Raw genomic sequence first — 27,860 nt, 5'->3', positions numbered from 1 at the left:
AATCTTTATGTTGTGAACTGTATCATCTTTGTTATGGTTTTGTTGTTGATACAGACTTATAAAGGATACAGTGCTGTTTTTGAGTCATATATTGTCATTCTTATATATTCAATATAATTACATTGTAATGAATTTGCTTATGGGAAAATGTTTATTTCAAATGTACTTTTGTGGGGGGAATAATTTTCTTTCAAGCCATTTAAATTAACACATTAGGACTTTCTTCTGAAGCACTAGTGCATTAATTTATTTCAAAAATAAAAACATTAGACTTGATATGATGATGATCTTAAAATATTTGTGTACTTAGCATCTGATGACGTATGTACTTTTCTTAATTATAAAAAAATGAGTTTTTATAGTTACTGGTTACATAGATGTGATATCTTTAAATATTCATTACGGAGGTATATTTAAATGATTTACTACAAAAAAATGCAAAATATTATTTTAAAAGCTCCAATATAGGTTATGTATTTTTTCTTGCATTAGGACGAGGGGAAGCAATTAGCAGAATGTCGGGTGCGTTTTTTATCCTTTCTTGGAATTGGGAAGAATGTCAAGTACGTATTTTTGCACTTCTATAAATTTGTGATATTCTCTTTTTGTATAACCACCACAGTATCAGAAAATGAGATTTTACTGTTCAGATTCTGATCTTTTTCAGGAATTGTGGATTTATTGTGCATACAGCTCAGGATGAGTTTGTTGCTCATGTTTTCTACTGTGAGCCTTCATCAGGTGCTCTATGCAAAACTATTGAAGCTGCTTGCAAAGTATGTTTCTTTTTAAGATTATCATTTGAAATATGTTTCTTATTGGATTCTTTTAAAAGTAGTGTTGATATTTAATGATTTTTCAAACTATTTAGTTGCGCTATCAGAAATGCTTGGATGCTCACAGACAAGATACTGATCGGAAAAATTCAGAGGCACAAAAAAAGGTATTCATACGTTTTTAGTTTTTATGAAATTAATGGAAATTTTGCAATACACACACACATATATATATACAATAAGTACAACAGGATTTTAATAGTTCTGAATGTCTGTTATCTGCACTGATTTTTGCATATAAACAAACGAAATTTGGATTCTTTGAGAATTCAGCTTGACAGGAAATTTATTGGCAGCGTTTTTTATTTGAATGTGCAATTAAACTTTCTAACAAAAATTCTTTGCATTTGTCACATATTTTTCTTTGATAAGTGAATTTAATTTATTATTAGGTTAGCATGTGCATCATCAGTACTTTTTAAAACAGTTCAAGTGAAACAAACACTTAAATAAAACAACGAATCTACAAAGTTTTCGTTTTATACAAATTTGTACTTTTCTTTGTTTTTCAATTGAATTTATGTTTTTAACATGTAAAGAATTTACTTTTCTACTAGCGTTCAGGCTTTGTGTTCAAATTTTTAAGTGTATTACCAAACTTTGTTGTTGCTAGTTTATTTATTTTACACTCACAAATTGTTTTAAGTCCCTCTGAAAAAGAGGTCTAGATTAGTTAGATATGAACATCTCAGTGGGCATAGTCTGTAAGTATGATACTGTTATCAAAAACTCCTAGCATCTTCAGAATGGAATCTTCTGTATGTCATATGCATTATCATCTTATAACCGGAAATGTTCTTCATTCTCTTGAAGTAAGGTACTGAACTATCAGGCAGTATCATGGTAGATCTAAAGGGGAGGGCTGTGGGACTTCTGATAATAAACTTGAAACTTTCTTTGATGATCAGTCTTGTGAATAAAAACAACAGATGCAAAGTGGCATATCTCACTGTCCCACAGTAGTCAGAACTGAGTGTACGAAGTAGCATGCATGGCTGCAATATCAGAAGCCATAGAATAGCAAATAAAATGTATTTATGATTTTGAAAGTATTCCATGAACAGAGATCACATACCCCATCATAACAGAGTTCCATATGTCACGGATCATTACTTTGCTACTAGCTTCAACTATTGCGAGTTTTTACTAGTTGATTTAGTTTATTGCTTCAAGCCCAGTCACTGTATTTTGTTGAATTATGGTGCAATCCCACCATACACCTAGAGGCAACACTGTTAATTTTCAAAGTCAAGAGTTGAAAGCTTAGTTTATAAATTCACAACGTTCTTATCAGTGAGTGAATTAAGCACTGTGGTCTTAAAGCCTTGAAATTCAGTCTCCAATTCATATATACACTATTTACTCAGTCTTATAGGTATGCAGAATGTTGAAACTTGTGATTTCTTGGTGATAGACAGGAACCACCTAATGGGAAAATTTTTCACTTTCGTATATTGCGTAAGTGGAGAAATAATCCTGAAAATTCAATTTTAGGATTGAAGTCACGTGTTGCAGGTTGACGAATTGGAAATGAATGTAAGTAAAGTCATGTGGTGTGATGTGGCTAATGGCGAACGTTCACGCTCAAACTTTGGTAGTAATTTTTACAAATACACTAAAACATTGAATAATGATGATTAAATAAATGAAGTAAATAATAGTTGCTAAGTAAAGTCTCTTTAACCTGCTTTACCAGGTAACTCAAAGTAGATTTTATGCTTTGTCAGGAGAAATAAAAGTAGAAGAATGAAAATTTCTATTTACTTATGTACAGATTTTCTACCACGAGCATGAGTTGTGGAATCATTCTAGGAATTGTTCTTTTCAACTGTTGGATCATAGTTTACAATTACTTGAATGGCTTGATGAGGAGAATTCTGCATTTTTTGAAAGAAATTATGTGCTGTGATTAAGATTTTGTCATGGAGGCATTTTATCTTTAATTTTTGATATATATAGGAATTTTAAACAAACCACGGAGTGTTTACGACAGCTCTAAGTATTTTGTCTTGCAAGACTTTGATCTTTAATCTTTGTGTTTTCAAAGCAGTTGCTTGAGCTGGGTATGCATAGAGGCGAAATAAAGTTAAAAAGAGTTCTTTTCATGCTAATGCTTAATTTAAATTTTCTTCCTGTAATGCAATAAATAGCCATAAATGCTGCATTTGCCTTATTTATTCTAGCAGTAACATGTTCTTTGAATATTAGGCATTGATCATTAATAATCCCAAAATATTTGTAAAAATTTTAAACTGGTAGAATTTCATTTTCAATTTTCACTTCAGTGTTGACTCTTAACATCTTTTGTATCTTTTATAAAGAGTGACTGAGCATTTAGAGGTGTTGAATTTTATCTGCCAGAGTTGACCATTTAGCAACAGTATTTATGTGAAGTTGAAGTTTGTGAATGACCAGTTGACGGTGCATAGATTTTGAGAATATGATGGTATCATCTGCATATTTAAGTATTTTAGAATTTAGCAGGTTAGGTAAATCATTAATGTAGATATTGAAAATTTTGGGCCTAAAATTTGACCCCTGGGGCACTGTAAATAACCTTTTTATCAGAAAGAAAATCTCCACATCTGACTTGGAAAGTTCTTCTTTTCAGGTAAGAAATAATTAACTTAATAAAGCTGTTTAGTAGCAGGATGTTACAGAATTTGTGAATTAATCCTTCATGCAAAATGCAGTCAAATGCTTTCTCAAAATCAAAAAAGCATGCCACAACTCCAGATGTTTGAGTGAATGCATAGGCTAGGAACTCGACTAAATTTAAAATTTGGTTTGCAGTGCAGTGTCCTTTTCGAAAGCCAAATTGAGAGTCTTTAATTAGTTCAAGTTGTTTCAGATGTTGTTCAGTTAGTCTGTTATTTAGGATTCTGTTGAAAACCATTCCTATGGTAAGAAATAAACTTATTAGGTAACAGGTTGAAGTAAAATTTGGGATTTTCCTGGGCTTCAGAATTGTGATTATGATGGAAGCCAAATGTCATACACATATATATTGGTTGGTGGCATGATAATATGACTGAAGAACCCAGAGTTAAGAGCAAAGTTAATATGTGCCCCACAAGTAAGTAGATTTGGCACTACACTCAGAGATGGGAAGTATTTCATATCACACACAGTAAAACTTATGCCCTGAACAAAAGCATTTGAGATGGTGAAGAAAATATGTGTTGGATATAAAATTCCAGCAACTGCATCTTTGGCCCTTTTTAAATACTAGTAGTTAATAGCAAGTTTCATATTACAAACCATGTGGTGTTTGATGTACTTTGTTGAATTCATCCCACTCTGCGTTCTGTTGTATCACGTATCTCAAGAGTGTTGTTTTTGATCTTCATTAAATTTACAAGCTGTGCGACGGTAAAAAGTTTTGAGGTGCTCAGTGCAAAGTTCTTCATGAATTTTGCAATTCCTCACATACCACAGTAAGTTTGTTATCCTCTTCAGTACACAATAATTTTAGAAAATGGTCAGGCAGCAAATGATTTTGCTGAAAGTAAGTATCTATAGTCCTCTAATAACTTCATGTTATTAATCAAATTTATGGCATATTCTCAAAGAGATGCATTATTTTTCAATCAATATGCTGCCAGTGATAATGTGCCCAAATTTTTCGTCACATGCCATTGGTTTACCATCCTGCAGATCGTATTGAATAGAGTAGATATCTCACATATACCTACGGTGACCATATTTTTTCGGAGAAAATAAAGGACACTTGTAACGTGACATGAGGGGGGGGTTATGGTAATTTAAATTCGTGCTCAATAATTTTGTGTTAGGGGTGGGGGTTTGTGCGTTCGTGTGACGTCACAAATGTTAATTTGGGGTCTTCCAAGGTGTGACAAATTGTGACATGGGGATTGGGGATGGGCAGGGTCAAAATTATCCCAAATATTGTGATCATTTATGGACACCTCCTGATAAAAAAAACTCCAAAAAACTTAGTAATTCAAAAGGTTTATTAAAACAATAGAAGCAGACATTAATATGTTCAACAAGTTTTAAATAATGTAATATGTAAATATAGGATATTAAATAATTTATTGCTCATACTTTCCAGATGTATGGATTTTTCGCAAAAGTGCCGGTTCACGCTTCAAAAAGTCATGAAATTCAAGGCAATTCATTTCAAAGTTAAATTTTACAGCTATGCTGGCTTGTAATGTACTAAAAATTTCTCAAAATAAAGGACAATATGCTTATTTCAGGAAATAAATAAAGTTAGAGGACAGAGCCTTCAAATAAAGGACTGTCCTCTGAAATAAAGGACGTCTGGTCACCGTACATATACCTCACATAAAAAATAACAAACTGGATCTAGTGTAGCAAACCATGTGCTAACATTACAACATATTATTAACACATTAAATGTGGAGCTAAATTTCTTTTGTATTTGGAATTAAATTATTTATCTTTAGATGATGCATAGATGCAAAAAATATGAGCTAGGGAACAGCCTAGTAAAATATTTCCAAATATTGAAAATTACCAATGCAGAAATTCCAGGCCTTTCTTGAAGAAGAATACAAGGAAGTCCAAAGGGAATTTTGTCTGATAAAAATAAGAATACGAAGAGTTTTTCTCTACTTCAGTCATCAGTGATCTTCTGAAAGTCCAGCCCACAATCAGGCTATGGCATTTTAACCAGCAGAGGTGAACAGGGTGCAAGATCTGCTCAGTGACAAAACAGAATCAGTCTGTGCATCATTTCAGAACCATCCTGAAAATAAGGGACAACTTGAAACTCAGACCTCCTAGAAACCAAAGGCAAGATATTCAAGAATAGCTAAGTTTCCTTCTTCCATTCACAGAGTGGGAAGACTCATAGAACTGAACTGAAAATCTCTAAGATTGTACACCTGCAAATTTTTACAACTGATGAATAATAAATTCCTGACATTTGGGATATGTATAGTATTCTTGTAAACTTTTTATGATGTTTGTAATTTTAGAGCAACCTTGGTAATGCATTAAAATTATTCTCATAGCAGCTATAGCTCATAGTAGTCTGTGGGAAATTCATATTCACATAATGAAACAAAACTTTTTATGATGTTTGTAATTTTAGAGCAACCTTGGTAATGCATTAAAATTATTCTCATATCAGCTATAGCTCATAGTAGTCTGTGGGAAATTCATATTCACATAACGAAACAAACATATTGGAATAGACTACATTTTTTATACGAGAGACTTCTATTATTTGTCAGCTTATTCAGTAAATCTGAAGAATTTCTGTTGAGAAAAGCATTATTTAACTGCATCTATGAATATTAATGATAATTTAATTTTGTTTTATTGCATGATATTTTTTATTTCTTTGTCTTTATTTATTTATTTATTCTTATTTTTGTGTGTATTTTACTGTATATATCGTATCAATTAATTTTCTGATATTGAATGTGTTTTTATGTATTTAGTTACATTGTTTATTTGTAGTCTGTAATTTTGTATACTTATGCATTAGAATTATGTGACTAGTGCTAGTGCTAGTAGAGCTGTAGAGTACTGAAATCTACTGGGCATTGGTGTAAAATTTTTATCTTTAAATTGGCAATGTTGTGGAAGTTTCTTCCCCCCCCCCTTTTTTTTTTTTAATTCTACACTAGACGTACGCATAAATGCCTGTCATTAGTCTGTGACAGCAGCCCGATACAATTCAGAAACATTTTAAAAAAAGGACAATAATTTTTGACAGCATTTGAAAAAAAATTCTATAAAACAGATTTTCAGAAGCCTGAAACCGATTTTACCAGAATGCTGTGGTAGTTTTCATGTTTGCTTCCCGCTTTTGTTAGAGCATATACACTGTTCTGCAGGGAGCTGATATTTATTCTTTAAATCATAGTTGAGTTTATTCAGTAGTTTTAGCTTTTGCTCAGTAAGCAAAGGTTAAAACTGATGTGTATTTTCAACTTCAGAAAAGTTGTGAGTTTATGTTTATCACTATTTACCATAGTCATCCCTCTTTTGAGTAAAATTAGTGATATTGGTGCAGTGGGATTATGTGGATATCGGTGCTATGGGCTCTGCTGTTTCCCTCTTCACTTTTAAAAATGGTTATTGCATAATGTTAATAAAATTTCTAATCCCCCCATCTGCTTTAGTTATTCAGATCTTTATGAATTGTCAACATGAAAACAATACACAGTTATTTCCAATTATGAGCGTAGTTATCAAAAGGCCACCTTCAGATCAAGGTCATTTTCAATGGCAAAAAGAGATAATTAATTATATCAGTAGTCTCTATCAAATTAAATTTTTCATGCTTAATTAATTTTCACCTCAAAAAAAGTAAAACAGCCAGTTATGTTGTTGAAAAAATTAAATATTTTAGTGGACTGCATGAAGATTTAATAAAATAATTACTTTCTGGTGAGATTAGTTATTTTTAAAAATGAGCTCTGCTAGTTTTTTATTTTCTGAAGAATGGTTTATCATATGGGAAAGTGTTCAGGGTTTAAATGTTAGGTGATATATTTGTCAGATGTTTTGTTAAAAACCCTTGGTCCAGTAAAAGGACAGTTTTATTATTTATATCAGTTTCAGCATAGAAATTAAATGCTTTCAGAAGCAAAATTTTAAATATATTGATGTATGCACGTGCATTGCTTTGGATTCCTTAAGATGGTACAAGAGTTTTTTATTTATGTTGAAATTAATGCTAACACAATATTGCATTTAGCTGGTTTTAATGAAGAGTTAAGTTTAGCATTTTGTTTCCTAAGCTTACTTGACATTTAGTAGATGGATTGGATTTAATTGGATTATTTAGTTATGGCAAAGCACACGAGCGCTATCTGCCTAAAGGGAGGGATGCCTTCGTGGAGGACTTTCTAAGGGAAACTGGCTCGTATACACATTACACATGGGGAAAACCACAAAAACAAACCACGAACGGGTGGGCCAGCCCGTTCGTGGAATTCGAACCTCGGACCGAACTACCAGTGTTCAGCATCTTTATCGCTCAGCCGCTGGTGGGCCTGACATTTAGTAGAATATTAGTAGTTATCGTTTAATGATATATTAGAAATATATTATTTTCTAGCTCTTCTCTGGAGTTTACATAGTGTCCTTGCAGGAGTTTACGTAGTGTCCTTGCAGTCTATTACCTTTTTATTTTAGCTTTTTTTTTTCCTTTGGGGGGGAGGGGGGTAAGGTATTTTTTCTTTTTCTTTTATTTGTAGATTGTATTATCATTTGTGCTGCCTTAAAGTATATGGATCAGTGTATTTACACAAAATTTTTTAAACCATAAAATAGATAATGCTAGTTATTTATTTATTTATTATTTTTATTAATCTTTAATTTCGAACATATTTCAGAAAATTGTATTTTATCAGCATGGTTGATTATTTAAAATAAATTGAATTTTATAACTGAAGCAGAAGATGTATAGACTATGAGAAATTTCATAAATATGATTTTTGCTCTTTTTAGCAGAATTTAAAGCAGTTATGCAACTGTTATTGCAGACTTCATCACCACTTAATGAAAATGAGAACATTGCATTGAATCTCATGCAAATTAATTATTTTAAAGAAGAGTTTAATACCATTGTTAGTTAATTATTACCTTGGAAACAGACTGAATTCCAACATATTGTATAATTCTCTAAATTTAAACTTGTATGCATTGTAATCCATATATAATCTTTATCTTTCAGGGTCTAGGGACTGCTTTAAAAAGTGTTTTTGGAACATTTTTTTTAACTAGACTGAGCAAGAGTGCTGAAACATGAAGTTAAAAGTATTGTTTCTAGAGGAATTATCCAGCCATATTTATTTACATCATACTATTATTTTGGTAGATATTTTATGTACAGTATTGTAGTTTAGTGTTATGTAATTTTTATTAAATATGTTTGACTCAAGATTAAATGTTGCCTTTAGGTCTGTTAGCATTCATAGCAAGCAATGTAAGCATTTTCAGATTACTGTCACAATAGGCAATGAGTGAGATGATTCATAAATTGTCTGCATTATATGTGAGCTTCTTTTTTTAAAGATGTAAATAATTGTAAAATATGTTTATCCTGTGAATTTTTTTATGCTGTTAGCACTCCTAACATGTTTGAAAATTGTAATAAGCAAAAATTGTGGTATATATTTGAATATTAGTTTGTTATTTATGTGACCAAAGTTCAGAAATATTAATTCTGCATTCCCCCCTTCTACCAAATGGAGAGTTTTAAATATGAAATTTACAAATGACATTCTGATTATTGATGATTCTGTTGTTTTAGAGGCAAAATCAGATACTTTTTATAGGGACCTTGCATACATTATCACCACTGCCAATTTTAATTATTTTTCATTCAAACATTCCTTGTCGTCATAAATAGCCAACCAAGTATTTTCTTTTATTATTATATCATTAATTTTTAATGCATACTATTGAAAATACGAATTAAAATGCATACATATCAAATTATTGCGGGCAAAATTATATCCTGAGGCTGCTTTGGCATTTATTTTCCGGCTATTATATCTATAGTATTGACTTATTGACAGTAATTAATATTTTTTTTATTAGAAGTGAAAATTTACAGGATTTCTTAGAAGCAATGTGGATGCAATACATCTTGTTTGCTTTGTAACCGTGAAAGCTAAATTAAATTTTTTTTTTTTTTTTTTTTGCAAGAAATAATAATAACTTTATATAGTTTTCTTATTTAACAATATTCATGATAATTTTGTTTAAATGTTTGGAGCTATTTTTTATGTTCCATGAATTATATGGAAGATTTTTTAAAAAATTACCCCCATGTGTATCATTTATATTATTGTTAATTTTATATGTATGTCATCTGATGTTTACTTTTTAAATACTTAGAAACGTCCTGAAATTGTGCAGCTAAATATATTAGCAATATATTTTTATTACTTTTTAATTTATACAATTATAATATATGCTGTGGTATACTATTTTATGTATTTTATATGAATAATATATAAAGCTATTGATGTATATAAATTATAACTTCCTAATTTAATGTTTTATATTAAATTATAAATAATTTCATTATCATAAAGAGATTTCTTATTCTTTATGCATCATAATAAAAATCTCAGAACTTTAAAATGCTGGTATGATCATATTAATAGCTAGTGACATTTTGACTATCTTGTGCATCTTAGCAGGAAATGTTATATGTATCCTGGCAAACATAAAAGACACAATCAGTATAATCTGATAAATTAATCTTAACACTGAAAGAGTTGTGCTGAATTTTATTATCAGTTAATATGTGAAAATGAGGTGATGAATTATTGTTTTCTTTTCAGTTTCTTTTTTTTTGGGGGGGGGTCTACATTGGGATTTTTAAATCAGAATACATTTTTGTGTAAATCATTTGAATTGGGAAAGGTATCATTTTAAAGTAATGTGCATAAAATAATTACATTGAAAAACTTTAAAATATATATTTAATACTTACCCTTAACTCACTCAGACATGGTACATAATAAGGCAGAAAGGAATAAAATGTGGAAAATAATTAGTTTCAATTTATGTCAGCATTAATAATAATGTGAAGTGGTAATGTGGCCTTAAAAACATTTAAGCAGTAAAAATATTTTATTTTAAAAAATTATTAAAACATTTCATTTAAAAAGAAATATTTCAACATTATTTGTATGTTTTAGTACTACAAAATTATCTTATCACTTCCCGATATTTGCATATCAATTGTATGTATAATATCTTATTTGATAATAATTAGTGTAAATGTCAGTTGTTCACCTGAAAATTAGTTTACTTTTCTGATTAATAAATTGTATTATTTAACAAAAGTTTATGTTCCTTAATTGTGAAATATATTTTATTGTAGCTGAAGAATTGTTTTAAAGAGTATTTAAGATTTTCTATAAGGTGCTTTTTAAAGGGGAAATGGTCATAAAAAGATGTGCACTATATTTCATTGATTATTCCGAGACAAGAATTTCGCTCTTCTATCACATACTTGCTTTCAGGTCTAAAATGAAACTAATAAGATTTATTCTCATAGCTATTAAATTGCCGTTGACGTGTGCAGAATAAAAGAATATTCAGTACTTGTAGTTTAAAATCTTCATGAACTTTGTATGTACATTTAAACGATAAAATGACCAACTGAAGTTTTATAAAAAGTTTAGCTGTCTTCCTGTAAACAATTTAAATGTTGAAAATAAGTACATGCAAATTCAAAGTGGAATCAGTTTATATGTGTGTATATATATATATATATATATTTCAACTTCTAGTAAATTGCATTTTGGTGTGAAATAAGATAACATATAGTTTTTTAAAAATTCAGAAACAATAGTGTTTACAGATAAAGCAGTCTTCAGTATCTTATTATGTTTCATAAAATTAATAATGAAATATACAGGATGATCCATATGTAACAGAAAACATTCAATAATTAAAAACAGTAGCAGGTCAGGATTTGCACAGAACGATATGGCCATTTATCTAACCATGAAAGATTTTATGAACAGGGTAGTTATGTTTTTCATGAACAGGTAGTGCATCAATTGTGTTATAAGTTCACACAATGGCACAGCACAGTTCACAATGCAGCTAGGATTACAGATGTTCAATTTATTGGCTGTTGAGCTGGCACAACATTGCACAGCATCGAAGAAGTTTCAGCTGTTACAATATGGAGATTAACTTTTGATACAACCAAAAACATTCATCAGCATCTGTACATTGTAACTTTAAGTAGCCCCATCACCAAAAGTTACCAGCAACTAATTCTGGTGATAAAACATTTCATTAAAAAAATTATTATGTCATTCTGTGCATTTCTGTAAAAGGCCCAACAGCGGCCGAGCGGTAAAGTCGCTGAACACTGGTAGCTCGGTCATAGGTTCGAATCCCGCGAACGGGGCTGGCTGCATGGGCGTTTTCATGGTTTTCCCCATAACATGTATACGAGCCAGTTTCCCTTAGAAAGTCCTCCACAAAAGGCATCCCTCCCTTTAGGCAGATAGCCCTCGAGGCTTTGCCATAATCACACACACATACATTTCTGTAAAAACTGCATTGTGCTGCTCTCTATGTTCTTCACATTATTAATTTCCAGTTTTCCTGTTGCTTTTAGATCACCCGGTACATAGTTGCTTGTCTGCCAAGCATTTACTATGGCTTCTGATACATACTGCAGGTATGTTTTGTTGATAAGCTGTAAGATGAAGACTTGGTCAATAAAGCAACTTCAATATTTCATGCAAATGTACTTCAGTCATACTTCATAAAAATTCATAATAAATCAATACAGTCAACTGTATATGTTTACTTTGGCTTCTGTTGCATGTTGTTAGTATATTCTGCTGATAGGCTGTAAAGATGAACAAACTTTTCACGAAGGTAGTAAATAATGCAGAAATTTTTATCACTGGTTACAAAAGTATTTTGATATAATAAGGTCTATATAAAGTATCATAACCAATTCATAATACTAGTTAAATTCTTTACTTTCTCTTAACCCAATAAAACAAAAGGAAAAAAAATCATCATTAAGCTCCCAGATATCTCATTAACAAAAATTTTATTAGTGTTAGTTGTCAGTGAATAAGCATAAATTAGGGTCTCCAAAACATGCTTTTACTATTTTTAGAATGATGGCTGTGTGCCCATGACAGTCTGACAAACATGTGTGACAGTTTTTTGTCCATGATAATTCTTTATATGAAACTTTCAAAAGCTTCTTTTTTCATTACTTAAGCTTTAACATTCATATAAAGAGTTGATTAGATTTTAGGTGAAACTGAACAACTATAAGTGGTACTTTGAGCCCAAGAAACATGCATGAACATGACAGATCCGCTAAAGGGGAAAAAGGGCACTCACAATTTCTACCTCCTGCCAACCTCTATAGATAAGTAAGCTAATGTTTTCAGTCCAAAAATTGGATAGTGAATTTTCAGTGAATAAACACAAATCACAACACGCTTTTACTATTATAATGATGTGCATGTATATGTTGCAATTTTTTTCATCCATGATAACTCATATATGAAATTCAAAAATTTCTGTTTCCATATTTAAGCTTTCTACATTCATGTCAAGAGTTGATTAGATTTTGGGTAAAATTGGACAACCGGAAGTGGTACTTTGCATGAAACCCATAGCAGTGGACAATTCAAAGTGGTACTTTACTTGAGGCTCATTAACAGTTCTTAATGAAAAACTATTTTAAAATATAATCCAAAAGTTTTCAATTTTAGTATTAACGGAAGCAACATTTACTAGATTTGGCAGAATTGATAAAACTGGAAGGGATTCTTTGTTTGAAACTTTGAACAGACTTTCATAAAAAAATATATTGTGAGATAATCCAGAACTTCTCAGATTTGGTATTTAAAGTAAGTATGTACTTGAGAACAATATTTTACTTTTATAAGCATGAAATATATTCTTGGAATTATGCTAAATGCATTAAGAATAAACTCATTCTGAAGGCAAGCTTTTGCTATGAAGCAATTAAATACAGTCAAAAGTCGTTAATTCGGACACCCATAATCAGGAATGATCTATAATCCGGACCTCAAAGCTACAAACTTTCTGCGCATGCGTCGCGTTCACGCATGCGCACAGGCGTTTAAGAGTGCGCGTAAGACCTTTACGGCTGCGAATATGTTTGTGCGCATGCGCGTTTAATGTGTAATGGAGGTATAAGCTAAGCTAAAATTATCTAATTCAGTTAATGTTGCAGATTGCGTTGTTCCTTAATCTTCGAATTGGATCCGGCTTATTATTTTTTGCAGACTGTTAGAGCAATTTCATAAAAGTAAGCTTGAACTTTCGATTATGTCAAATAGAATTTCCGATATATATTTACTAATATGTAATTTGTATCTACAAAGCGAGAGTATGTTTTGAAATCCGAAATCTGTTTATCAATTTCACGCCGCGGATTGGAAGTTGATCTGTCAGCACTATCCTTATCTTCAGGGCAGATGTTTTTATTTTATTTGGCTTATAATTCCTTACTAAGTGTAGTATTGGCGTCTTTGATATGATTTAAATCAAGTTCCTCGTCATTATAATTCGCTTCCGATAGTGAAGAAAGTGACCCAGAGGTTATTGAAAACGAAAACATTTCGATTGACAAATTAGTCGGTATTCTCAACACAGCAAATTATAGGACTTGAACAGCGGAACTTTGTAACTAAACAAGAAATTATGTCTGTTTAATAGAATTAAAGAGAAAGTATTATCACATGAAACGAAGCAACTTACATTGAAAGAAATGTTTAATAAAGTAAACAAATAAATATTAAGCTTTTTCTTTTTGTAAATTTTGATACCCTTTAGATCATAATTGTTCATTTCATAAATTACAGTTTCATATTTTTAATTTTGTAATTTCTGCATGCCATCCTACCAGATTTAAACTGATGATCTATAATCCGGAAAAATCGATAATCCGTAATCGCCGAAGTCCCGACGAGTCCGGATTAACGACTTTTGACTGTATTATTAGCCTCAATCATTTCGCTTTTGTGTCATATCACTTTTTCAGATAAAATGATGTTGCCTACATATGTTATCACTATGTTTTATTTTTAAAGGAATAATAAATATAAATAATATGCCAAATATAAAAAGAAATATATGGCTATACTTAACACTGTGTTGGGAATTCTAAAAATTTGACTGCTAATTGATTTTGAATCCAAAACACTATATGACCAGAGAATTTACTGTGATCAATGTGATATTTTCAAATTAAAGCATGAACAAGTATAGTTATCATCGATTGTATGGGAGAATAGAATAATAAAAAATTGAGTACTGTTTATAGTTAACATTGGGCCATAAAGTTCATAAACAAATTAGATATTAATTACGAGCAATCATCCAGAAGTAATACTTTATATAAAGCTTGTTGGCTGGCTACATCAGATTTCTAATAATGAATCTTACTGTGTTCTTCACAATTTCTCTTTAACAAAAAGTAATATAGCTGAAAAAGGTATAATATGCCATTTAATTTGTATTAGGAAGAGGTTATAAAGCTTATTTTTTACTTTTCTTGGATTATTATAAAATACTGAAGTGGCTGAAAGCGAAAAAATAATTTTCTTTAATGATATACTTTGTCATATATCACTGAAAATAAAATAGTGAGGTGCCCATGAAAGAATTATATTGGTTGGGAATGTATGTGATTTACTAACAATTAATGTTCAGTGGTGAACTGTGAAAATTTTAATGAAAAGTTTTCACTTTATGTTATAGAACAAAATATCAAATTCTAATGAAATATTTCATGGGCAAAATGAAAATATGAATAACTGTATATTAACAAGAAAACGTTAAAAATAATAATAAAAAATCACAAAATATTACATAGTGTGTGTAAAATCATGTGTAAATGTAATTATGTGTCACAAATTATGCCAGATGTTGCCGCATATTTTTTTCTCTCGCATCTAAGTAGGGCTCAGTGATGATTCTTCAAAAAAGTTTTTACATAAGGTTTAGGATTAAATTCTCTTAAAGGGTTCGCATTTAAAGAAATTATCATTAAGTCTTAAAGTACGTTGTGCAGTCAAAGAGATTAGTGTTGTGCAAATATTTTTTTCTTCAGCGAGTTGATAGCGTATTATGGGTCCTGGCCTTGTTTAGAATTTCATTCCAGGCTGTTCTACTCTTGGCCTTAGTATTCCAATTAATGACTCTGACAAGTCTTTCTACAGACAGTCTAGTCATCTCAGTTTCAGACTCTCTTTCGAGTATGTGAATATTTTCGTTTGGAAGTATTTTCGGGCATTCTGATTAGGTGACTAGCTCATCTTAATCTTTGGGTGCTGATAAAATTTATGATGTCTGGATACCCATATATCCCATAGATTTCTGGTTCTTCTGAAGATGCCATCTATTGAAAACCTCCAGCAATGCTTCTCAAAATCTTTTTATAAAAGACTGCAAGTATTTCTTTATCTTTTTCGATCAGTGTCTAGGTTTCAACTCCATGCGTCAAAACATGTCTTAACTAAATGCAAATTTTCAGTTTAATTGTTCATTTGATGACCTTTGATTTCAGATACTTCTTTAAACCAAAGAATCATCAGTTAACAAGTGTTACTCTAGTTATGAATTTCAGAAGAGGTATTGTTCTCTGTATTTATTCCAGACCATATGTTAAACACTCAACAAATTTATAATTCTCAATATCTAGGAAAGAATGATTCAATTTTGTCTTAGTGCATGTCTTATTTAGTGTTTATTTGGTGGATGCTATGGTGCATTTTAGTTGCTTTAGCTTCCAGTGAGGAAAATGCCCGTCTGTTTCAGGAGTTCTAGCAGTGATGGCATTTCATCTACAAGACTTGATCTGATTTGTTTAAAATACTTCTGCTAGTATTTATTTTTGAGTCATTAATGATTTTTTGAAGAATTGACAAAATTAGGGGACAAACTAAAGCATCCAACTGTCTCCAAACATTTGTAAAAAAAAAAAAAAAAAAAGGCTTCTGAAGAATTATTTTGTTTCTTAGCTTTTAGTTTGGTCTGTGTTAAGGTAATGGCAGCAAGTTTAACAAGCCTTTCAGAGGTGTTATCATTTAGTCTTAAAGTACATTGGAAAGCAATTTGTTATAAAGACTTTTGAAAATGCAAGCCATAGACTAAAATTATTATTTTTTTAATGTCCTAAAAGTGTTTTGCGTTTTTTAAATTTATATATGTGTGTGTGTGATATTTTAATGCATAGAAGAACCCAGTATTTTAATTTCTGGCAGTCGAAGGGACTTTACGATGTAGTTTAGCTTCTGGTATTTGTCATGGCTGAGGGTGAAGGCATGGGGACTAAGCTAACAAAACTGAATTTGAAGAATCACCACCTTTATTTTTACACATATCAAATAATTTTTTTGGCAGACAAGCTACTTTTCGATCATAGCTGAATACAATCATTTTTATTTACATGGAGAGCAAAGGGGGACAATTAAGCATAGCAGCGCAGAGATGTATGGAGGGCAGAAGTTAAGAAAAGGAATGATGTATTTGCTTGCGAAGCAGTATTTGTGCTAGATAGGTGCATATGTACAGCTAAACTGCAATTGGTTAATTTTAGGTTTTAGTTCCCTTTTCAAGCAGTGTTATGTAATTTGGAAAGATCTTGAATTTGGGAGAAAGGACGAACTTAGGGGGAGAACATAAAATCTAGAATAGGCAATTTTGAGGTTGCCAATCATTTCTTAGTGCAGCCATCATATTTATTATATCTTACATATCCCCCCTTTCAAAAGAAAGGTTGGGTGAGCATTTTAGGAGAAAAAGCATTAGTGTATTATCGAAGTAAGAGAAAGTTTATTATACGAGGAAGCATCAAGGACATAGCCTGCAAGTTTTCCTATTATCCGTCATCGTTCATGAACTTTCTCATACATACAAATTATGAAATACTTAGGCATATATTTTACAATTGTTATAACAGCAATATACGAGTAATTTCTAAATAAAACTGAATAATAAATTAACACAAATATAATTTTTTTAAAGTTATTTGAAATATTTTGGCAAAGTTTCTTGACGAAAATCGTTCCACATGAAAATTGGAAGATATAACACACAATTTATGAATAATTGAATAAGGTCTTCTTATTGTGGATACTTCACTTATTTAATACAGTAGAAATATTCAGTACAAAAACATAATGCACTTAATAACAATGATACTTTACGATTACTTGGCATGTCATCTTCAACAAAATCAGCGTACCAGCTTGCTGATGGTTGGGGGATGCTTCAGTACAATACATCAAAAATCCTCCATTCCTTTGAAAAAGGTAACTGGTTTTTGGCATTGTATAGTTGTCAAAGCTTTTCTTTCTGAAATCTTTCATATTAATTAATATAAATACAGCATTATACAAAATTAAGACTGAAAGTTTAAACAAATAACTCACATAATCAAGTTAAAGTCAATTAAATTTTGCAAAATGTAGTTGAATATTGCCCTGCAATAAGAAGTAAGAAAGGAAAATTTTTTTTTTTTTTTAATTATGTAAAAATGTATGTGTTTGTGTGTATGTGGGCTAAGCTATGGTCAGAAATAAAATAAAAGTATTTAGTATCTGGTAAAGAAAATAGGGAAAACCGAAGTCAGTTCCATAAGCATAGCTGAATCTCCTAACAAATAAAAACAATAAACTTTTTGGGGGTTGTTAGGAGTGTTCCTGGGAAGACCGCAGACGTGTGCTATCACTTCCTGTATCCTCCCTAAAGAGAGGATGCAAGGAGTAAAACATAAACTTGAGTTTTTACATGGAAAGAATAAAAATGTCATCTTTGGTTGAGAATCTGGTATTGAATCCAGATTTTCAAGAAAAATGTGGTTTTAGAGTTTTTCCTCTCCTCGTCTCCTGGGCTATGGGGAACGTGTACAACAAATTTAGAATGGAAAAACTACGGGAAAGGTCAAGATAAGGAAAAATAAATTATCATAATTAGGTTTTAAAGTCTTATCAGGTTTTAAAATGTCATCATCGAGAAGGATTTTGATGCAGAATTCGGAAAACTAAAATAAATAATTTTGCACAGAAACAGGCATTCTGCTATTTTTAAGCTGGATTAAAATGTCCGAGTCTAGTTGAGTGAAAAATTTCTGATTTCTTTTTAGGAGATTAGGATGTATTTCAAAAGTAACTTCAGAGTATTGTTTTAAAATTTTGTATACACCTGAAAAGGGAGGAGAAAATTTACGGGTATTAGGACATTGAAATTCTTCATACATCCCTAAATCACCTATTTTAAAATTACTGGGTTTAAAATGGGCATCATATCTTTCTTTATTCACATTGTGATAATCATCAGACTTTTTGAGGCAATTTTTCTAGCTTCTTCAATTGGTGGATATACTTCTTGATTTTCAAGTAGGGAATCATAAGGTAATTTTCTATATATTAAATAAGATGGTGGGAATTTGGTTACAGAATGTGGTGTATTATTACATTCTTCAGTAACATGAGGTAACAATTTTGTCCATGCAATATTACCCAGATAAAAATTTAATTTACATTTTAGCCTAGTTATCAGTGGCGTAAATAAGGGTATGCAAGGAATGCCGTCGCATAGGGGCCCTTGAATGGCCTGCTGAACTACACTTTACATATATAAATTTAAAAGACAGGTTCTATCAGATATATATATATATATATATATGTGTGATGTATCAGCTTTTGTCCAGAACAAATAGATTGGTGAAGAATCATAGATGTCGTCGTAGCTTAAATTATCAGACGATAAGTTTAAAAAACAGGATCCATTTATTATTATTCAGGAGAAATAGCAGTTACAAAATCAGATATCTGGAGTAAATAAAAAGAATTACTAATAACTTTTTGTATGAAGTTTACTGCATCGTTACATTAAAGAAAAGCCCCCGATATTCTTTTGCGAGTCATTTTATAGCCTCTGGAAAGGCGGAGCTTCCAAGAAATGACGTCAGCCAATCCAGTTCGCTTTAAATACCTCCAGAACATTCTATAACTGTACGTGTAGAAAAGGCAGGAAAAACAACTTGACTACGGGGCTGTGGATTTAATTCCACGTACTTTCAAATAAGAGACCGTCTCTATTAAAAAATGAAAAGAACATACAGTTAGAATTTTAAGTGTATTCTTAACTATGGAATTTTATTATTACAAATATATATATATATAGGGGGATTCAGTCTTCTTTTAAGTTTTTAAGGGCCCCCTACCTGTATGGCGCCGATAGAAAAGCCCTTGGAAGCTGATGAAACAGCTAAATTCAGTGTTTGCAAAAGATAATATTCCATCATTCGACCATGAAATAGTAACTTCGTGGCTTTCCCCCTGTTTAGGGATAAGAATCAGCAGAAAATAGAAAACGTTCCTTTGTATTCCTTAGTCTCTTATTCTTATCTGAAAATTATTAAAGGTAACCCTCTAAAGTAGGGGTCTCAAAAGGTTTCAGCCTGTGGGCCATATTGGCTCTTTCACGAAGCTTCGAGGGCCAAGCTCCATTTCATTCATCATACCACGGTGATGCAACTATCATGAACAGCATACAGGTTTTTAAACAAGGCAATGAGATTTTTGTAATTGCATCTATACCCTATGATCTTACGAAGAGCCTTGTTTTTTAGACTTTCATGCAGTTTCACCTAACATAAATTTCTTAAAGCTCTTTTAAACATTTGCAAAAACGTAATTTTGTCCCAGAATATTAGAGATTTCTTCGGTTTAGTGTGTGCTTTACTTTTCAATGAATTTACCTCCCCGTTGTCACAATTTATCAGCGCATGTTGTTTACATTTTGATCAGTATTTCATGTTTTGAGTGAAAAAAATCTCCAAAAGTTAAAATACATTACAATGTATACAGAAAAAAAATTAAGATTTAAACAAAACCACTACTGAAAATTTCTATGAACCAGCCTAGAATAGATAACACACGAAACCTTTATTCTTGTAAAAAGTACAAAGAGAATTTTTTATTCCCTTGTACGAAGTAAAGAAAGTATTGTAATCGCGAAAGCTTCCGAATACCATATTGCAATGAAAATATCCATTTTGACGGCTCTCGAATTCATTTGAAAGTTTTTTTTTTTTTTTTTTTTTTTTCTTTAGTCCAAAGGGGCTTTTGTCCCTGAGGGACTATTGTTTTCGTTTTATGACTTTGCGTCGAATCACTCTGAATGTCCGTTTCACTTTTCAAACTGTTACCACCAAATATTATCGCCCTATATTATATTTAAAGAAATTAAATAATGAATCTGCATAAATATATGTATGTTTCTCGCACTGTGATAAAAAAACGGTACCTAGAGTCATCAAATTTTGAACGACGTAATCCTACTGCGAATATGGGCATCTGGTAGCCCAAATTTGAAATTTGGGATTTGTTTTATTATCGATTTCATATTTTGTAAAACTTTAGCGAAGTTTTGATTAGCAAACTCAAGGATTTCAAAGCGAGCAATATCAACGTTGTACAGAAAAAACATTTTTATCTCCAGCGAGTGAGACTTACTTTCTCAGCTATTAGTCATTATACTTATTATACGATATAAAAAATAAATTGATTGAATAAGACATACATAAAACATTCACTTTTTAATCTGGAGTATTAAGTGTTCAATACACATGAAATGATTCGAGAAACCTGTATGACTTTTAATAAAATAAAAACCACAACTACAAGAAACTGACATTACTAACGGTACATTTCATTAAAAAAATGTACATTAATGATTTCGCTTCGCTAAAAGGATGAGTAATTAAATTACAAGTACAATTACAGGAATTAAATTATAAGATGCCTGAAAATAGTATAATATTTTTATTATACTGGTATTATATATTTATGTAATTATTTTGTATATTAATTTATGTCTATATAATTCGTTATTATGATTGAATTATCAGTAGACATATTTTTTTAAGTGTAAATCAAAGAAGTGAGAAGAGATGATTCTGGTGCTTAATTTGGAATGAACTTTGCAAATTAAGAGAAATCGTGGCATATTATTTACAGTTTACAATTTTCATAATATGTCATTCGTGGCGTTTAATTTTGTTCATATATTGAATCTGTTACTAGCATTGCCATTAAACCAAAGTCCAAAAATCAGTCCTAATATTAAACTTAAAATTGAATTTATTAATATAAATGATTCTTACAATTTAATATAGCATGTATTGCGTTGATTGACTGTAAACGGCGTATCATTTTTCAAATTGTTGCCACCAAATAATTTCACCCTGTATTATTTTTAAATGAGGAAGAATCTTGCATGTTTAAATGTATGGTTCTTGCAATGTGAAAAACGACGGTACCTGGAGCCAGGGCCGGCGCATCGGGCAGCAGGGTAGAGGGACGACAAAATTTTTGATTTAGAAATGTGATTGACATTCCAAAATGGCATTCAAACAGTTAAAGGCAGATCAACTTTTTCTCTTTTTTAGACTAAGAACCTGGGGGGGGGGATCATTCGTAAGTATCATTTGCTAGTTTCAGAATTTATACTTTCCTTTCTTAATGTCTGTAACAGCAAATATTTAAAAGTTTAATGTTTTTTCGTATGTATTTGAAATAAACTGGCTAGAAATGCCCTTATATTGGTTTAAGTAGACTTTATGCCATGAAAATTTAGTGTTTCTGAATTGTAAGATTTCATTCAAAGTCAGTAGATATTACAATAAAGGAACTTGTGTAACTCTGCATTAACTTTTGAAAAAAAGGAATCAGCTTCTGTTTTAACATGCTGATGTTTTAATGTTAAATATAAAGAAAAATGTGTAAATAAAAAGTAAAAGTGTAAAAGTAAAAGTTTAGCTTTATATATGTTAATTCAGAAGTCAAACAACAAAAATCAGCGTTATATTCACAAAATTTTCACAAAATTACTGTGAAAATTTTGTGAATATAACGCTGATTTTTGTTGTTTGACTTCTGAATTAGTATTTATTCGGCGTGTTATTGTGTCTTATTTATATATGTTCTTGGCACCACTGGTTTATATACTTCTATAACTGTGCATATCCGATAAAACTCACTTGTGTTCCAAACTACTAACAGGCAAAAAACGTGTAATACATATTCTTCGTAACAGGCATGGACCTTATCAGAAATAAACCCAAATGGGTTTTCTCCCTCGTCTGACGCGTTCTCGGCTGTCACCTTGACGACATCCGGAGGAGTAGGGACAACTTGCAGAAATTTAACAGTGCTTGCCTATTGCAGCGTGTATAATTGTCAAAAAAAGCTGGTTGTAGCGCCTCATTTCACAAATTAGAATTTCTACATATTTTTACTTTTGAAATTGAGATTGATTTTTAAAAATTTAGCATATTTATCAAGCATAATTAACGTTCCAAATAATTATAAAGCTATTGCGTGCTTTCAGGGCTGGATATTTTTTCAGCTTTTCCTATGCTTTTAGAAAATAATATTTTAAATCTGAACTAATAGAAAATTTCAAACAAGCAATTTTATCTTGCAATTTTTTTTTTTTTTTTTTTTTTGTGTGTGTGTGTGTGTGTGTGTGTGTGTGTGTGTGTGTGTGTGTGTGTGTGTGTGTGTGTGTGTAAATAAGTAAAAAATACTAAAATATTTAAAAACGAATTTTTGAAAGTTTTGTTTAAAATTCTAAATTGTGCTGCTTTTTTTAAATTATAGATGAGTATTGTAGCACAATTCCTATAAAGGAATTTTATTTCAGTTATATTTCATAATACATCATAGTGATAAACACTTTTGACTCCTTAATAATTTTTATACATTTAATTTTAAAATTAAAATTGTATTTAACCTTACTAATTAATTTTGCTTGTATTTTATAGTGATTATTTTTTTAATTTATTTTTAGTTCTGCATAAGATTTTTTTTTATTTACTGTTAATTTATTAGCCTAAAGGGGCGGTAGTCTAGAAAGGCTGTTAGTTTCGAAGCGGCATTTTGCGCTGTTTCAATATAAATGTTCGTGTCTCCTTGCAAATTGTTGCTACCAAATATTATCGCCCTGTTTTATATTTAAAGAAATTAAATAATGAAGAATCTGCATGAATACATGTATGTTTCTCGAAATGTGACAAAAACGATGGTATTCAAAGCGAGCAATGGTAACACTGTACAGAAAATAACATTTTTATCTCCAGCGGGGAAATTCTAAAGATATGCTGTTTTCATATAATTTTGTGATATTGAATTGAATTTTATGCGGTTTACGCGCGAAGAACATGATATTCAATAAATATAGGTAAAAAAAGGTCCCTTTTGGGCGTAATATAAAATCTGAGAGCTTCTAGATTTCACTTTATCTTTTTTTTTCCCTTCATTGCACTCAGAAAATTTTATGCTCCGAATTTTATGAATTATTAAAATAAATAATCCACTTGTAATATTAATAATTTAATGATCATATAATCAGATAAATGATCGTTTTGTAATGTTATTAAAATTTTGAAAACGACTGCCTGAAAATGTTCATTAAATTAAAAAAAATTATCATATTTTGTTTAATTTTACCTTATTTACTTCAAAGCATCACGTACTATCAGTCTTATTTAATTTTACTTTATTTGTATGCAAAATTAAGTTCATAAATTTTGTACTTAGAGTTTTTATCGTTTTACCAAAGTAAAGATGTTTGTACAAGAATTACGCGTGAAAAAAACGCGCGAAATGCAGTAAAAAAGTGCTTTAATGAGATATATTAAATCCTATTTGAAAAAAACTGTGACTTTCATAATCCCATCACTATACAACGTATCACATTTAATAATTAAAGAAGTTATGTGATACAAACGCCATAGGTTTCAGTGTTAAAGTAAACCAGATCGTCCCTACTCATTCTTGCGGACATGTCGGTGACGCGCTCCCCGCCCACTGGGTTAGTCTATTTCTTATAAGGATATATCTCCATGGTAACAGGTATGCTGTGTGTTATTTTCGCTTGCTGGACGCTGAGCGTGAAGGTGCTCAGTTCCCTCGCTCTGTGCTAAGCATTGCTGATAATTTCATGTGTTGCAAGTTTGATCAGATAGCCTGGTCCAGTAGAAGTAGGCGGCCAGAGTAACTCTGATTCTTTCTCGCTTGACTGGGTTCGACCACGTGGTTCTGCATGTTGGTTGGTTTTGAATATCAATCAAGTGCTCTGATTTGTTGCTGATAGCCAGATTTCTGCTGCTATTTTTCTCTGTCTTCAGTTTAACAGCTCTTTTATTAGCTATATTTTATTTTGATATTAGTATTGTTTTATAATAATAATTTTTTATTTGGTTGTTTGGCCCTACAAGTCGCCCTCCTAGCTTGCGCCTCGTGTGCTTGTCAGAGGTCTTGTAGGGGTTTATCTGCTCATCCGCAGAAAAGTTCTAGGGCTTTTAGCGGGGCGCGGATTTTTTGCTGTTGCGGCGCTTGTCCGTTGTATGGACTGGATTTTGATTTCAAAACATGTCGGGTTTGAACATGGAAATAGAGGACATTGAGGCTGACATTTTATTATTCCAATACATGATCACTAGCATTGATGAAAAGATTAGTGAAAACAAGGCTTTGGAAACTGATTTAGTTATACGCGCGAATTTAGAAACACGCATTCTAAAGAAACAAAAATATATTGAACTGTTCACTGATGAGGGTAATTCGGCCACGATAAACATATCCGAGAGCACGTCTGCTGGGGAACATGTATTTGTCCCCGCACATAGAATAAAAGCTAAAGGTAAAAGATTCAAAGCCAATCATGACGCTTCTCATTCTGAAATTCCCCTTTCCAATAATTTTTCTATATACTTTTATATTCTGCCAGAGAACAAAACTATCAAAGCTGTAATACGCAGCCTACCAATTGATACCTCTGAGCAAGAAATAGCTGAGGAACTTACAGAACGGAAATACTCAGTTATGATGGTTAATGAGATGATCAGTCGCAGAAATGGGGATAAAATCAAACTCCCTTTATTCTTAATTACCTTACAACGTAATGATAAGGACAGAGATATTTTTAATCTTACAGATTTTCTCTCTCTTAAAGTTAAGGTTGAAAGATACAAAGGCAGAAAAGGCCCCATGCAGTGTTTTAGGTGCCAGGGTTTTCATCATGCGCAAGCCTGGTGAAGCATGACCCTAAATGTATGAAATGCGCTGGTAGCCACTTCTCTAGAGAATGTCCCAAACCAAAACATGAAAAGCCTCTATGAATAAACTGTGGATTAGAACATACCAGCAATTACAGAGGATGTTCTAAATTCCCTAATTCCAATTCTCCAAACCCTCCACATAAGACTTACACGAACAGGGTTATTACAAATAAATCCTACTCATCTGCACTGAAGGTACAAACTTCTCAAGAAATTGATGAAGCTAGAAAAATTTATAACGATCTCAAAGGCCTGGTCGAAATAATTCGCTCCTCAGGGTTATGTCAACTAAATTTAAATTCTTGTATTAATACGGGTAGTACACTCGCATTCACACCACAAAATCATGGCTAGTACACCCAAAAGACGTGCTCCCGTGAGATTAATTGTTTGAGACGCAAACAGTCTTAAGGATAAATTAGATGAATTTACTGATTTCATAATTGATAATGAAATAGACATTTGTCTTGTCTCTGAAACTTACGCCACTCCGAGCGATAGGTTAACAATTAAAAACTATAGATCTTTTCGCTGTGATAGGTTACATCACAGGGGGGGCGTTGTCATATATGTTCATTGTTATCGTCTTGCTTAATCGCAACAGATAGGCTCTAAGTTACGAAATTGTTGTGGTCTCAGTGCAGCTTCCCAGTTATGGACGTACAAACTTCGCTGAAGTCTACAATCCCACAGATAATAAACTTACTCCTAATACTCTTGCCAGCATCATCCTAGATGATGCTTCTTTTATTGTATAAGGTGACTTCAACAGTAAGCACTCTGACTGGGGGTGCAGAAAGACAAACTACAATGGACTAATTATGCGAGATTTCCTAGAAAATCATCCAGTTGCCATTTTTGTAAGAATTCTCCTACGTATAGGCCACTTATTACTGGCCATACTCCCGACATCCTGGACTTTATTATTTCGAATGCGGGCATCAGCATGACTATGGAGGTGCATGAAGCGCTCACTTCTGATCATCTTCCTATTGTGGCCACCTTAGGAATTTTTAATGAATCCACTGATAAGTTCATTCCCCATACTGATTGGAGACTTTTTCATAATATAGTCAAGAAAAGACTCCCGAGATTCAATCCACTAAAAATCGTTGCAGACATTGATATGTTCACCACTTGTATGAACGATGCATACCAAGAGGCCACAAAAGTAATCCTGCAGACTAACAATGTTACAAGGCTTCCCAGAAATATTCGAGAGCTAATTAAACAGAGAAACAGTGTCCAGAAGTGCTGGAATCTCTCCTGTGACCCTGCAGTTAAAAATGAACTGAATCGCATCAGCAAGAATATTAAAAAAGCAATCCATGATTTTAAAAGAGAAAAATGGGATGATAAGATTGAGAAATTAGAGTCGCACAGTGACTCGTTTTGGAGCTTTACGAAAAATCTCAAAAAGAGCTATGAATGTGCTAAGCCAATTACCGACAATGGTCTTGTTGCCTACTCTGATGCCGAAAAATGCAAAATCTTTGCGAATCATCTAGAAATGCAATTTTCACCCAATTCAAGCCCTGTGGATGTCAACTTTGCCTCCGTAGTAAAAAATAAGCTTACGGACTGGCTTAATGAACCATCTGCAGTTAATATCCTTAAATCACTTCCCCAAAAGAAATTGTAAGCATTATCAAGAAGCTCAGGCTGAGAAAAGCTCCCGGTATAGATGGAGTCAGTAATTACATGCTTCGTAACTTGCCCCAGAATGCAGTCTCTAAACTTGCAGGAATACTCAACGCTTGTTTTACTCAGTGCTACTTCCCGCAGCATTGGAAGATTGCAAAGATTTTACTTCTTCCAAAACCACGAAAGGACAATACCAAAGCTGAAAATTTTCGCCCTATTAGCCTACTACCCACGCTAGGTAAAATTTTTGAAAGAATCATCCTCGGCCATATGAACCCTTATATGCACCTTCTACCTGATTTCCAGTACGGGTTCAGGAAGGATCTTTCAACAACTAAGCAACTTCTTCGACTTATAGGATTCGCAGGGTCTGCCCTGCACCATAAATATTGCACTACCATCCTCATGCTGGACGTGGCGAAAGCCTTTGACCGCGTCTGGCGTGAAGGACTTATCTACAAATTGATTCAATTAGAGTTTCCGAAAGAACTCATTCTGCTATTGAAATCTTACCTTACTAATAGACTGTTTACTGTGAACTGTGACGAGAGCTACTCTACATATACTAAGATTAAGGCCGGTGTCCCACAAGGCTCCTGTTTGGGACCGGTGCTCTATTTGTTCTACACAGCAGACTTTCCTAAGGCAACTCTTAGTAACAATATGATTCTGGCATGCTATGCAGATGATACTGCTGTCAGATCAATCCAACCCAACAGAGCCATTAGCATTCTTCAGGACTTTACTATTCAAATTTA

At 32.0% G+C, this 27,860-nt stretch overlaps 1 protein-coding gene across 3 annotated transcripts in view; it reads left to right on the top strand.

Moving 5' to 3' along the window:
- The window catches only part of LOC118193676 (protein Fe65 homolog), a 146,329-nt gene extending 135,684 nt beyond the window's left edge, over positions 1–10,645 (top strand). For all 3 annotated transcript variants that reach the window (XM_085808374.1, XM_085808375.1, XM_085808376.1), the window contains 4 exons: positions 493–563; positions 668–776; positions 872–943; positions 8,518–10,645. In XM_085808374.1, coding sequence (XP_085664500.1) covers positions 493–563; positions 668–776; positions 872–943; positions 8,518–8,592 — 327 coding nt within the window. In that variant the 3' untranslated portion in view covers positions 8,593–10,645. The remainder of the gene's footprint in view (positions 1–492; positions 564–667; positions 777–871; positions 944–8,517) is intronic.
- The last annotated feature ends 17,215 nt before the right edge of the window (positions 10,646–27,860 follow it).

The sequence above is a fragment of the Stegodyphus dumicola genome, chromosome X1 (assembly GCF_044657685.1).
Source record: "Stegodyphus dumicola isolate Sdum_Otavi_A_Nest chromosome X1, ASM4465768v1".
NCBI classification, from domain to species: Eukaryota; Metazoa; Arthropoda; class Arachnida; order Araneae; family Eresidae; genus Stegodyphus; species Stegodyphus dumicola.
The sequence above is the reverse complement of the archived record's forward strand: the minus strand, read 5'-3'. Positions and strand labels throughout refer to the sequence as shown.